This window comes from Chelonoidis abingdonii, chromosome 3 (assembly GCF_003597395.2).
Source record: "Chelonoidis abingdonii isolate Lonesome George chromosome 3, CheloAbing_2.0, whole genome shotgun sequence".
In the NCBI taxonomy this organism is placed as follows: Eukaryota; Metazoa; Chordata; order Testudines; family Testudinidae; genus Chelonoidis; species Chelonoidis abingdonii.
Window position 1 is genome coordinate 148999608 of NC_133771.1, and position 14433 is coordinate 149014040.

Sequence of the window (14433 nt, forward strand, 5' to 3'; positions counted from 1 at the left end):
ATCACAAAACAATAATAAATATATACAAAAAAGTGGCAGGTTCACTGTCAGGTATAAGACTGTTAATATGGTGTACAGTAGCTCTTTTGAAAACGTTGTGTAAATATCTTCCTACAGCTAAACTTTTCTAGATGCTGTATTTCACATTTTTATATTGACTTGAATGAATAATATTAGAAACTCCCAGTTAAGTGCCAGAGAATTTTCTAATGATAATATTGTGGTTTTGTGAATACGTGATTGCATTTAATGTATTTCTTATCCCACCCACCACCTACAAACCAATATGCCCATAAAACAGAGCTGTGCTCAGCCCTTCTGCGTCAATAATTACAGTATTTCCTGTGACGTTACTGGGAAAACAATCATGAAATGTCAAAAGTAGCCGGTATGCTGGATAGTTTTAGGCACCATGCACATAGTATGGCATACAACAAGGAAGCAGTTAAGCTTCTGTTATTAACCAACAAAATGAATGTAAAAATTGATTAATTACATTACAGATATATTTGCAAGGAATTTGTAATACTTTGAAACTAATGTGATTATACTGCTATTCTGCAAAACTATAAAATAATTTGAAATATCATTTTTTTTCTCTCTACCAGGCGGAATATGACGTTTCAAAATGCTGCAGATTATTTGGGTGAACCTAGAGATTGGATTTAATGTGCTTGTGTTTTTAGAAATGCTGTTCCTGCATTTCATGAGATAGAACACTTTACAAAAATGAAAAATTGGAGATTAATGAAGGTAACTTTTTTTACCATGTCCATACGTTAATGAACTCTGAGAAGAACTTCTGAAGAAAGAATAGATTCGTCATAAACACTGATATACGCAGTATTATTGGCTCAGGATGTTATCCACATGTTTTTTTGTTTAAAAAGAAAAAGACATCTAAGTGAAGATGAGTCTGTGTTTGATATATAGTGTCTGGAGTTAAGTGAGAGAAGAAATATTTTTAAAGATCTACCAACAATAATCTCTATCTGAGACCAAGATTTTCTCAAAAGAAATAAAATGAAGGACCTGTGTGAAAAAGTGGTATTGATTTATTCCTCTGAAGGAGACAATTTCATGATGATTTAAGCCTCTACCAACATCTGGATGTGGTGCTAAAGGCAAGTCTGTGTCTTTGATCAGCTGACTGAAACTGTGGAAAGAGGACCTTTTAATTTAAAGTAACTTCTGGCTGAAATTCTCTTGCTCATCAGCTTGAACAGAATGAAAGGGAAAATGAACATGACGTATCAGTCAGGGGCCTCTTACTGAACTGAAAAAGGGAAACTTTAGACTGTCCTTTAAACTGTAAAATTATAACAAACACCCTGGTCAAATATTTTTTAAAAAAAGTTGACTACTGGGCAGATCTCTACAGATTTAAAGAAAGTCAGATGTCAGCAAACGATTCCTCTCCTCCATCCTTACAGAAGTTTTCTCCTCCTGCATCTCATGCTGCTGCACCACCAACCCCTTCTCTGTCTTCAAGTCCCCAGTCAGGACTCTCCAACCGGCTGTCCAATGGCAGCCTCAGTACGCAGAGTCTCACCAACTCCAGGGGCTCTGTGCATGGGGTCTCATTCCTTCTGCAGATCGGTCTCACTCGGGAGACTGTCACCATTGAAGCTCAGGACTTGTCCCTCTCATCTGTCAAAGACCTAGTCTGTTCTATAGTTTACCAGAAGGTATAGTATAACAACATTACAATCAACAGCATTTTATATTTGCTTTAATTTTACTATCATCACTATCACACTTGTAATTTGGATACATCAACTGGTTATGTGCAGAGACAAGACCAGTGTTGGAATTGTGTTAAGGGTGATCCCATGTAGTTCTAAAAGATGTATCTCCCAAGATGGGAGTTTCAGTTAAAAGGAAGGGGGCTCTCCTGATGTCTGGCTTCTGAAATCCTACAACAATAGAAATGCAGTAATAAAGTTGGACTCTTCATACAGTAATTAGTTTTGATAATATGGAAAGAATGTTGTTTTTTCCCCTTGTGGTTGTAGTCAGTGTTGCTGCTCTCCAGTAGTGTTCTTCTGTGGTCATTGCTGCTATGTATTTGTGTTGAAGAAAACATTGTTCAGCAGTATTCTTGGTATAATTCTCAAACTGTAGTCCTTGGACCAGTGGTGGCTCACAGAACGATTGCTGGTGGTCTGCAGAGGTCTGGTGGTTCACATGGTATTGGCTCTTCTTGTTTACAGCTGCAAAATTTTATTAAAAGGCAGCTAATACTTTTCTAATATTTCTTTTCCAAGTAAGCAATTGCTATAGTTGTCACAAGGATGCAATACACTCTTCAGTGGGAGGGGAGGTATCAATGAGACAATTTTTCTATTAAGATGGGGTCTTAATAGCAGTGTGAAAAAAATCAAGGACCCCCGGTATAGTGCTAAAATGGTAGAAAGGAAATGTGCACTTCGTTATTTATATTCATGGGTTGCATTTATGTATATATTATATGCTGTTAATCAAATTCAAAGTTCATGTTAAGTTTCAAGCAGATAATAAAACTAATCTAATTTTATCCATTTCCCTCAAATGAGTTGTTATATTAAACAGTTCTATAGAAGAGGAGTGGGAAGAAATCATGAGGAAATAAATACAATCGGAGTGTAGACTCAGTTGCTTTTCTTTGCCTGTAATTCTTTTTATTTTTCCGAACTATGTTTATGAATAGATAGGCTTATTAGACTTGGAATACAATGTTCTTTTCCCATTCTTAGGATTTTTAGGGGGTGGAGGTAAGCTTGATATGAGCACCAGTATCTAGATAATCTAATTGCATTTCCTCTTCTCCATAAGATTTTTTTTGTATTCTCGTCCTGTGTTCCACATTTTTGTTTAGAAATATAGTAAACATATTGATTTCACAGAAGTTTTGTGACCTACCAAAAATAGTTCAGGAAATGACCCATGTAATTTTTGATGGGGAAAAATATAGGTAGTATATAAAAGTTAGCATCACTATTGTTTCCAGCCTTTTATGGTCCTTTCTTTTTCTTTCATCTCCCTCTCTTTGCATCTGAATGTATGCTCGTTTCTTCCTGTCTTCACACTTGACACCTCTCTCTGTGTTCATTCTCTCTCACTTTAGCACTTCCTGTCTATTCTTGGTGGCCTCAGCTATAGTCATTTCATAGCTCAAGTTCAGAAGCACATTATATGTGGAGCCAGTTATATTGTAAAATTGGCTAGGATTTCAAGAACCTGCTCTTCCTCTCCCAAACTGGCTTTAGTGCATCTGTATACTAACTGTTGTGACTGATGATCCCAATATAGAGCTGCTTAGGGAGAGCATGCCCCATGCATGCAGCAAACAGCTGATCAGGAAATTGGGGGAAGGCTGCTTGTGTGTGTTGGACTTACCTTTCATAAGTACTTCTGCAGCCAGTGCATAGTCACAATACTGTATCCTGCCTGGAACTGATCCTGAGGTCAGGTGGCAGAGCCACAATTATATCCATAAATATGTTCTATTAACATAAAGTTTTCAAAATTACACTTTTCTCTGAGAATTATTCTGCACACAGCTACTTATTGTTCCATCAGGAGTGCCTTGTAATTTGGTAATATTCAGACCTCACCTATCTGTGGCATTTCATAGCAGGCTCAGTGTTTCTTCTCTTGACCAGTTAACTTTTTCTCCCAGCCTCAGGAAAGTACACTGCTTGTTCTCATGCAGGTCCAGGAGATGCACACTTTTTAAAAACTGCTAATAGTAAATTTGTAAACGTTTAGGATTTGATTTTTTTTTGCACTGTTTCTAACTTTTGTTCTTATTTAAAGATTTCTCTACTCTACTGATAGTTTCCTTTTACTCTAGGTATTTCTTCCCTATGTTTCTTATTAGTGCTTCTAAGTCGTATTTCAATTACATGTTATTTCTTTGTATAGCTGGGATGAGGGAAACCACTCTTGATCAGTCTCTGTAGCCTCAGCACCTCTGCATCTGAGGTTGAATTGCCTGCCTATCTTCAGTAGCTCCCTACCTCAGGACAAGTTGTAGAATATTAAAGAATGTTGGTTTGGGGGGCTCCAACTGTCCTCACAGAATGCTGATTAGTAGCCCCGTCCCCCATCATAACCTAGAGCAGCAGGGGCAGGATTTCTTTTCAAGTCTTTCCAAATACCTCATATTTGCCCCTCTTAAAAACAGTTATCTTCAGGCATGTTTTGATTTCTGTTAGGGGAGATCAGTATACTTGAAAACTACACTTCCATCAGAAAATATAGTAGCTACTACAAGTAACAGCTAACACTTCTATAACTGAAATTAGAGAGCTTTTTTATATGTTTTTTTCAGTTTACTTAGTGTGTAGTCAGTTTCGCTGTTTTGACAATGGTTAGTTGAACTTTCTGTTTCATGCACTGCCCTTAGGGGAGCTCAAATCATCCAAGGTCCTGCCACAGTAGCAGCAGCAGAATTGAAATTGAAGAGGGAGTGGGCATACCTTTTCACTGAGAGGAAGGGGAAGAGAGAGAAGATTAGAGGGCCAAATATTTCTGGTTTTGCTCTTGAACTTTGCCCCCAAAACGCCTTTTAAACATCATCAGGAGAGCAGAAATAAACCTTTCCAAATTGAAATTCAGAGCATTCTGTGTATAGGGTTTTCTGTATCAGAACATTTTTTTTTAAATTAGTCAGTTTAAACAAGTCAAGTTGTCAGTGTTCTTTAAATCTGATAGGGATGTTCCTAAATTATCCTTATTTTTACAGCCATGTGGTAGATTGTAACCATGCCTGAACCATAGTTGGCACTGCTTCTGTCTTTCATTATTTAGATTACCTGTGTACCAGTTACATTTTTGTCAGGGTGGAGTTTGGAGAAGAACCTTAGGCATAACCAAATGAAAATATAAACTTAAAGTGCATATTGTTAAAAATAGACATTCATATGTAACAAGTGTGTTTGTTAGAGCAGAGCGAGTCTTGCTATCTAATAAGATGTGGGAGCTGCCTCAGTAGTACCCGATTTATTGTTTAAATCTGCTGCTAACTGCAACTGCTCTCTTCCCTGCACACCCTCTGATGTCAGGAATGAAGTGAAAACTAGAACTGTTTAGCAGCTCTCACTAGAAAACTAGTGTTTTAATGCATTTTGTGAAGTGTTCAGCTGACAGTGTGCTCTAAATTGTAGCTAGTATTTTCTTTATTCTAGATAAGGTAGAGGCAGTGTTCACATAAATTTATTGTAAATGAGAAAAAGATGTTTTACCGGTTTAGGTGTTTTTGTTCTGTTTTTCTTTAGAACAGCAATCTCTGGCAAGATCTCCCCTCTTTCCCATTCTAAAGACTCTTTTCTGTTATCTCTCTCTACCTGTCCCCATTCTTCCTCGACTCCGGTCATCCTTGATTCCCTCTGTTGTTTTGGCTTTTTCTTATCTTTACCTGCAATCTCTTCTGTGGCTGATTTTTCCTTTTGCCTTGAAGAATTATATTTTTGTGTGTTTGGAGTTCTCATTTTCCTTTCTAACTACGGTTCTCCCTTTGTCTCCAAAGTCATAGTGTGTGGTGTTTTTTTCCCCCCTCAATTTTTTATGGTCCTTTCAAGTTGGCTTCCTCCCCTCCATTTCCTGAAACTGTCCTGACTAATGATCACCACCTGGCAAAGTCAAGGGACACTCCTTATTTATACTGATCACCTCTCGGATTTCTCTCCTCTTTGATTTCATCATTCTATGCTCTCCTTTTTCTCCTCCTATCGCCATACATGTTGGCCTCCCTGAGGGTTCTATTATCAGTCCCCTCCTCTTCTTTCTCTGACCTCATCTATTTCCTCTGTTTCATCTGCCACCTCCACACATATTCCCAAATCTAGCTCTTTACATTCATTCTCATATTTCTTGTTCTGTCTCTTGGATTCTGATATCATTCCCCAATTTTCTGTTTTCTTCCTAATCTGCCTCCTTTAACTCTATTAACAATTCCTTTCCTTTCTGTGTGTCAGGCTCCCAATTCTAATATCTTTTTTTGCTCTTCTCTCCTCCCATATGCAATCTCGTTATGTTTTGTCACTTATACTTATCATCTTCAGAATCCTGCCTGCCACATCATGTGCACAGCTGAAACCCGTGTATGGCACCTGGACACCTTGACTACTGTAACCTTCCCCTATTTGGCATCTTTGGTTCTCATTTCTTCACCTGTCTAGCAGTAACATTTTGGATACACTAACATCGTCATCTTCTCCCTCCACTCCATCTGTGTTAGTCCCCTTTTTGGATCCCACCATTAGCTTCCCATCTCTCTCAGCATCAAATTCAAGATCCTACATTATCTTGTCGTCTCTGGGTCTTTGTGTACTTCTTCATCCTTTTACCTGACTGTTACCTTGATCTCTTCTTTGCATGTTTGGTCTTTGCCTTTGATCATTTTGCCTTCCATGCTCAAATCTTCCTGTTATCGTCTGGCAAGATTCTGTTTGCGTACTTCACATTGTATAACCCACCTCCTCTGCCAGCAGTCCTTCATATCCTCTCATAACAATCTCCTCCATCCTTCCCTGAACTATTGCTTACTGTTTTGTCTTATCAGAATTGAGACCTCAGTCTGTTAAAAACTTACACATGTGATGGTCTTATTGAGTTTGCAGGATCAGAGTCTTGAAGTATTTGCAGGATTTTTGGGTGGGCAGTGTAGTTGAAGGAGCACAATCAACTTGAGAGCTAGTCATTTTCAAGAAGGATAAGTAGTTTCAGATATGTCTGTGACAGAAATGGCAATTTCCTGTAATATCCTTGGAAGATGAAGACCTCATTGTATTAAGTTTTGTATTATTGTGGGCCAGGATTATATGTAATCTCTTTAAGGGGGAGATGCGATAAATGTGAGACTTTGGAGTTCAAAACACTATACTAAAAATATTGCCGACAAATATGGACTTTAGGGACAATAAGTGTTAAGTGGATTTTCTTGGGATTTCATAGGGAGAGGAGGTTAATGCAAATTCCCCTACTCTGGTTATGCAGGAATACAGCCTTTTGAAGTTATGCCCTTAGGAGAGGGGCACTGTCCGCTGATCATCTGTTACAGAAGGCCAAGACCAAAGCTGTATAAATAAATGGTTGATTTGCCCAGCCTTCATTCTTGTTCTGGATCTAAGATTGATAAATTTGTAATCAGAGAGAAAATCCGGTTATGGGTTTTGAAAGATTAAAACTTACTAGAAACCTAGGTTGTAGTTGGGGGTGACCTGGGAAGCTTTTTAGCATGGCTGTAGGTTCATTTATTTTTTTAATGTTTTGTTTGTAATATTTTTACCTTAAGAATAAATGTGCTTACTTAGAAGGAGCTGTCTGGTAACTTACAGTGGTGTGCTGTACACTGTTCATAGTCTTTGAAGAGAAAGCAAAGCACAAGCAGTGGCCTGTTGAGGCAGGTTAGCTTGCCAGGAATATCACAGTGTAAGGGAAGGGACTGTGTAGTCTTAAAATCCCTGGTCTAAAGTTAGTGAGATATAGGTCTCCAAACAAGAGAGGTGACTGCTGGAACCCTAAAGTGGATGTCCTTGGTGAACCTCAGAGGTGGCATACAGATACAGCTACCCTGAAACTGAGACAACTATACCTGTTGCTAAGTTTCCCTGCCAACTTTTCTGTTTTTGACATTTTTTCCTATTTTATTAAAGTGTTTCTCTTGTTCCTGTGTGAAAGACCAACACAAGCACTGGAAAAAATAGACTAATTGAGGGGAAACTGTGTACATGACAGCACTTTGGTATGGTCAGTTTCAGTAAATAAATGTTATGATAATCTTGGCTGCTGCTTGAAATCACACAGAAGTGTGATTTTATTTTTTTGATCGGTCACTGTCTCCCTCCTGATCCACTGTAAATCTTTCTTTGATCTTTGTATAAATATACCAATATTTTTCACCTGAAAATTGCCCAGTTCACTTTGAAGGCAAAAGTGACATTCTGCAAAGTTTGAAGAGACTTGATCAATTTTTTTTTTTTTGAGTTAATGGTCATTTAAAAAAAATTATCCTAATTTGAAATTTCTAATTGGATAACATTTAGTGTGTGTCCTAGACACACATGGCTTAATAAGCCCTTCACATTTTCTATATAGCAAAATCCAGGGTTGAATAGTAATGACTCTCAGTAGCTAACTAGCTTGTACTTTTTTGTGGTGGCTGTCATTGTTCCACAATCTAAGCTTTCATTTAAAAAAAAAAAAAAAAAGGCTACTAGTCCTTATGGCTGAAGATAACTTTCAAAAAGTTAACTAAGTGGTGTCTTCCTGAGTCTGCAGACAGCCTGAAACTATCCTAATAAGAGGCATTTCTTGCTCCTATTTATATGGATACACAAGTTGACGTTGAAACCTACTTATAACAGTTTGTGTGAGCATTAACTATTTTACTGTTGATCAAAGTAGATGAGAAATAGATCACATTATGACAGTATGCTCTTGACAGTATGCTCATGATCTACTCTGAGTGGTATCTCATTTTGGTGTCAGGAAAGAGCAGCTCACGGGAGCGTACCACTATCGTTTACCTTAGGTTCTTCCCTTGGTTAAATCTTAAAAACTCATGCTTAGGATATATTTGAAGAAATGAGGTTGTAATTAAGCAATGCATTAACTATGGTTGGATCTAGTTGTAATTGTTGTTTTTTTTTATAGGTAGTGTGCTCTCTAGTAGTTGATTGCAACAAAGAGTCCTGTGGCACCTTATAGACTAACTGACGGTTTGGAGCATAAGCTTTCATGGGTGACGCAATGCGTCTGATGAAGTGGGTATTCACCCACAAAAGCTTATGCTCCAATACGTTTGTTAGTCTATAAGGTGCCACGGGACTCTTTGTTGCTTTTTACAGATCCAGACTAACACGGCTACCCCTCTGATACTTGTGGTCTTTTGAAAAACTGGGAGCCCTATTAACCTTCTGACTGAAGACTGAAAATGTCATTTTCAGTCTAGAGGAAATAAGACTGTTCTTCTCATTGCTTCTCCCTCTCAGAGACTTGATGCCCAAAGGCATGGCAGGACACAGGGATTAGCAACTCATAAAGGCAAAGGCATTCTTCTCAAAATAGATCAGTAAACCACGCTGACAGGGATATCAGTTGGCAAAGCTTCTTTTTCCCAGAGAGTCACTTTTGTCTTCGTTCAGTATTACCCCGGAATGCTGATGTGATTCAGGGGTGGACTTGGATGGAAAGGGTTTCTGAGAAATAGTTCTCAGTTCTCAGCATTCATTGAATAATAGAACACATCTCTCTTATCCAGCACTTTTCACCCATAAGTCTCAAAGGACTTTGTAAAGGAAGATAAGTATTACTGTAGATGGTGAAACTGAGGGCACAGAGAAGTCAAATGACTTGGCTGGTTCTGTTCTGTTCAGGTACTTTTATCATGGCAATCACCATGGCATGTGGCCATTTTCTAGAGTTAAGAGTAAACAATGACAGGAACATCTGTCCCCATTCTAGAGGAATGAAACTGGGTTATTAGTATATATTTGTATTAGAGTAGCACCTAAAGGCCCCAATCAAGACAAGGCAAAACAAGAGCCTCATTGTGCTTNTAGTGAGGACCTCATAGAAAAGCTGGTTGTTGGGGACAACCTTGGTTTGAGTGATCATGAGCTAATTCAGTTTAAACTAAATGGAAAGATAAACAAAAATAGATCTGCAATTATGTCCCTTGATTTCAAAAGGGCAAACTCTTTTTTTTTAAAAGGTGTTAGTTAGGGAAGTGGCCTGGACTGCAAAACTCAAGATTCTGAATGTGGAGGAAGAGGAGGAGGCCTGGAATTACTTTGTCAATGTTGCAGAAACTATCTGAAGCCTGCTTCCCAAGCAAGGGGAAAAATTTTGTAAGTAAGGGTTGTAGACCAAGCTGGAGGAGCAAGCATCTTAAACAGGTGATTAAGAGAAAGCAGAAAGCCTACAAAGTATGGAAGATGGGATGGCTCAGCAAGAAAAACTACTTCTTGGAGGTTAGGAAGTATAGGGAAAAAGTGAAAACTGCCAAAAGTCAAACAGAGTTGGATCTTGCAAGGAAAATTAAAACCAATAGTAAAAGGTTCTATAGCCGTATAAATAACAAGAAAACAAGGAAAGAAGTGGGAATGCTAAGCACTGAGAATGGGGTGGAGATTAAAGATAATCTAGGTTTGGCCTAATACCTACACAAATACTTTGCCTTCATTTTTAATAAGGGTAATGAGGCGCTTCAGGGAGTGGCAATGGAAATGAAGAAATCAAAGTAGGAATGATCAAATCCATGGTGGAAGTCAAACATCTTAATGGGACTAAATTGTGGGGGGAGGGGTTGGATAAACTCTATCAAATAATATTAAAGGAATAGATACATGAAATTGCAAGCCCAATAGTAAGGGTTTTTTATGGACTGTAAACTTAGGGGTTGTACCCTATGACTGGAGGATTGCTAATATAGTACCTATTTTTAAGAAAGAGAAAAAGTTATCTGGAAAACTACAGGCCTGTTAGTTTAACCTCAATTGTATGCAAGGTCTTAGAACAAGTTTTGAAAGAGAAAGTAGTTAAAGACATAGAGGTGAATGATGATTGGGATAAAATACAACATGGTTTTACAAAAGGTAGATCATGCCAGACCAACCTGATCTTCTTTGAGAACATAACTGATTTTTTTAGACAAAGGAAATGCAGTAGATATAATTTATCTGGATTTCAGTAAAGCATTTGATACAGTTCCACATGGGAGGTTATTATCTAAATTGGAGAAAATGGGAATTAATATGAGGATTGAAGAGTGGATAAGGATCTGGTTAAAGGGGACACTACAATGGGTCATACTGAAAGGTGAACTTTCAGGCAGGAGGGAGGTTACTAGTGGAGTTCCGCAGGGATTGGTCTTGGGACCAATCTTATTTAATGTTTTTATTAATAACTTTGGCACAGAAAGTGAGAGTGTGCTAATAAAATTTGCAGATGACACAAAGTTGGAGGTATTGCCAATACAGAGGAGAACAGAATATCATACAAGAAGATCTGGATAGTGTTGAAAACTGGAGTAATAGAAATGGGATGAAATTTAAGGCCTGGTCTACACTACGCGTTTAAACCGAATTTAGTAGCATTAAACCGATTTAACCCTGCACCCATCGACACAACGAGGCCCTTTATATTGATATAAAGGGCTCTTTAAACCAGTTTCTGTACTCCTCCCTGACAAGAGGAGTAGCGCTGAAATCGGTATTGCCGGGGGGAGGGGTAAAGCAGTCATCCAGAGGAATTGGATGCGGGGTGTGGTTTGCTGCTGCGCATGTTAACAAGGAAGAAGCAACACTGAACGGCTTTGCTTGATATATGGAAAAGGAGGGCACTGTGTTATGAAGGCTGCAGAAGCCAAACAGACATGGCTTAGCCATGGAGCGCATGCAAAAGCCAGAGAGGGTTATGCTGCTAGCCGGACCTGCGTTGGAGTCTGTAACACCCAAGAGCAGCAAGCATCAATATTAAGAAGCATATAATCACCTTGTAGTGAGCACATGTGCTACGTAAGGTTGAATGCTGGCTCGAACATGTAAAGAGTATAGGCATGTCGCCTGTAAAATATCTTTTTAATACTTAGTCTCTCGTATTTTCCCTCCTCATGGCAGCTGCAAATTTTCATCAAGCTCTACTTCCATCTCTCGAATGCTATCGCAGGGAGCACAAAAAAAAGAGCGAGACGAAATGTTCTCGAAATCATGGAATGACCCGCAAGAAGAGCTCATCTGAATGACTGGAGGACATGATATCTAAATTACAGGAAAGATGCCAGTGAATGTGAAGGACAGGAGGGACTAAACGTGAGGATTGGGACAGATGAAACGTGAGGAGAGGAGGAGACGCTTGAGATGAGAGTTGGCGCAGGAATCAGTGGTGGCGGGATCAATGTGGGAGCGCTGCATGATCAAACTGACGGCGTCTGTGGAGCTTCAGGAACAGCAGCAGGCTACAGAGTGCTGCTGAGCCCCTGTGTAATACACCTCACCTCTCACCATGTTGCATATTCTCCTCACCCATGTAAGAACGCATGGGGAAGACTTCGTGCACCCGCCACTCCACCCGTGGACAGACCAAACCAAAAGGCTGTCATACTGAAATTTTTTAGTGGCCTTTCCTTCCCTCATCTCCTCCCAAACCAACCCGGCTAACTGTCAGTTTCTCTCCTCTTTTTATAAAGACTTCATAAAGGAATACATGATTTTTAAAGAATAGTGCTTTATTTACTTTAAGCAAGCTGTAATCGAAGGGGGAGGGGGGTTGTTTACATAGGAATGAGTATCAAAGTGGGGGGGGGATACATCAAGGGGAAACAAACACAGCAGTCACCGACCTGGCCTGTGATGAAACTCGTTTTCAAAGGCTCTTGATGCGCACTGCTTCCTGTGTGCTCTCAATCGCCCTGGTGTCTGGGCTGCGCGTAATCTGCGGCAACGATTTGCCTCAGCCTCTCCACCCCCGCCATTAAAGTCCCCCTTACTCCACACAGATTGTGGAGCACAGCAGCAACAGCAATAACATGGGAAATTGGTTTGGCGAGGTCTGAGTGAGTCAGTAATCGTGCGCCAGCGTCCTTTAAACGGCCAAATGCACATTCCACCACCTTCTGCACTGCTCAGCCTGTAATTGAACAGCTACTGACTACTGACCAAGGCTGCCTTGTGTATTGCTTCATAGCCATGGCGTCCAAAGGGGTAGGCTGGTCCCCCAGCGATTAAGACAGGCATTTCAACATCCCAGCTGTTATTTTCTGTCTGGGAAGTAATCCCTGCTGCACCGTTCTAAACAGAGTAGTGTTCCTGAAAGACGCGAGCGTCCATGCACCCTCTTGGCCATCCCACGTGGATTGTTGGTGAATACGTCCCTTGTGATCCACCAGTGCTTGCAGCACCATTGAAATAGTCCCCTTATTCGGTTACCTACTGGGTGCCCGGTGCTCCGTGGCAAGATAGGGAATGGGTTCCATCTATCACCCCCCACAGTTAGGGAATCCATTGCGGCAAAGCCATCCACTATACCTGCACGTTTCCCAGAAGTCACAGTTATTTCGTAGCAGCAGCTTAATGATTGCTTGGCTACTTAACATCAACAGCAAGCCCACAGAGATTTTCCACTCCAAATTAATTCCCGAACTGACCACCGGTAGCACCGGTAGCTGTCTGGCATTGCAAGCTTCCAGAGGGCTATTGCCACTCGCTTCTTAACTGTGAGGGCTGCTCTCATCTTGATAGTCTGGCGTTTCAGGGTAGGGGAAAGTAAGTCACAAAGTTCCATGAAAGTGCCCTTATGCATGCGAAAGTTTCGCAGCCACTGTGAATCGTCCCAAACCCGCAAAACTATGCGGTCCCACCAGTCTATGCTTGTTTCCCGGGCCCAAAATCTGCATTCAGTGGCTAGAACCTGCCCCATTACCAGCAGGATCTCTAAAGCGCAGGGGCCAGCGGTTTGAGAGAATTCTGTGTCCATGGCCTCATCACTCTCATCTCCGTGCTGCTGTAGCCGCCTCCTCCTCGCCTGGCTTTGCAGGTCCCGGTTCAGCATAGGCTGCACGAGAATGTGCGAGGTGTTTACAACGTCCATGATTGTGGTCTTGATCTGAGCAGGGTTTGCACAGTTCAGCCAGGAAAAAAGGTGCGAAACGGTTGTCTGCTGCTTTCACGGAGGGAGGCGTGAGACTGTACCCAGAACCACCCACGACAATGTTTTTTGCCCCATCAGGCACTGGGGTCTCAACCCAGAATTCCAAGGGGCGGAGGAGACTGCAGGAACTATGGGATAGCTTCGGGATAGCTTCAGGATAGCTACCCATTGTGCAACACTCCGGAAATTGACGCTAGCCTTGGACGCACACCGCTGAATTAATGTGCTTAGTTTGGCCGCGTGCACTCGACTTTATACAATCTGTTTTACAAAACTCATTTATGTAAAATTGGAATAATCCCATAGTGTAGACATACCCTAATAGTGCAAAGTGCAAGGTCATGCATTTAGGGACTAACAACAAAATGTTTTGCTATAAGCTGGGGACTTAAAGTGCGAAGCTACAGTGAAGGTGAAAGACCTGGGTGTATTGGTTGATCATAGGATGACTATAAATGACCAGTGTTATGTGACTGTGAAAAAGGTTAATGTAATCCAAGAATGCATCAAGCGAGGTATTTGCATTACAGATAAGAAAGTGTTTTTGCCATTATACAAGGCTCTGGTGAAACCTCATCTGGAATACTGTGTGCAATTCTGGTATCCTATGTTTTTAAAAAATTGAATTCAGATTGCAACAGGTGCAGAGAAGGGCTACTGAGATGATCAGAAGAATGGAAAACTTACCTTGTGAGCGGAGACTAACCAAATAAAGGCTATGGGGAGATATGATTGCTATCTGTGAATACATCAGAGGGATAAATACTAGGGAGGCAGAGGAGTTATTTAAGTTAAGTG

General features: G+C 40.4%; 1 protein-coding gene across 2 annotated transcripts in view; it reads left to right on the forward strand.

Moving 5' to 3' along the window:
* PRKD3 (protein kinase D3) overlaps positions 1 to 14433 on the forward strand; it is an 89495-nt gene that overhangs the window by 3703 nt on the left and 71359 nt on the right. The window contains exon 2 of one of the 2 annotated variants that reach the window (XM_032805168.2): positions 609 to 1688. The exons of the other annotated variant lie outside the window; for it this stretch is intronic. Coding sequence (XP_032661059.1) covers positions 1398 to 1688 — 291 coding nt within the window. The 5' untranslated portion in view covers positions 609 to 1397. The remainder of the gene's footprint in view (positions 1 to 608; positions 1689 to 14433) is intronic. 2 annotated transcript variants of the gene reach the window in all.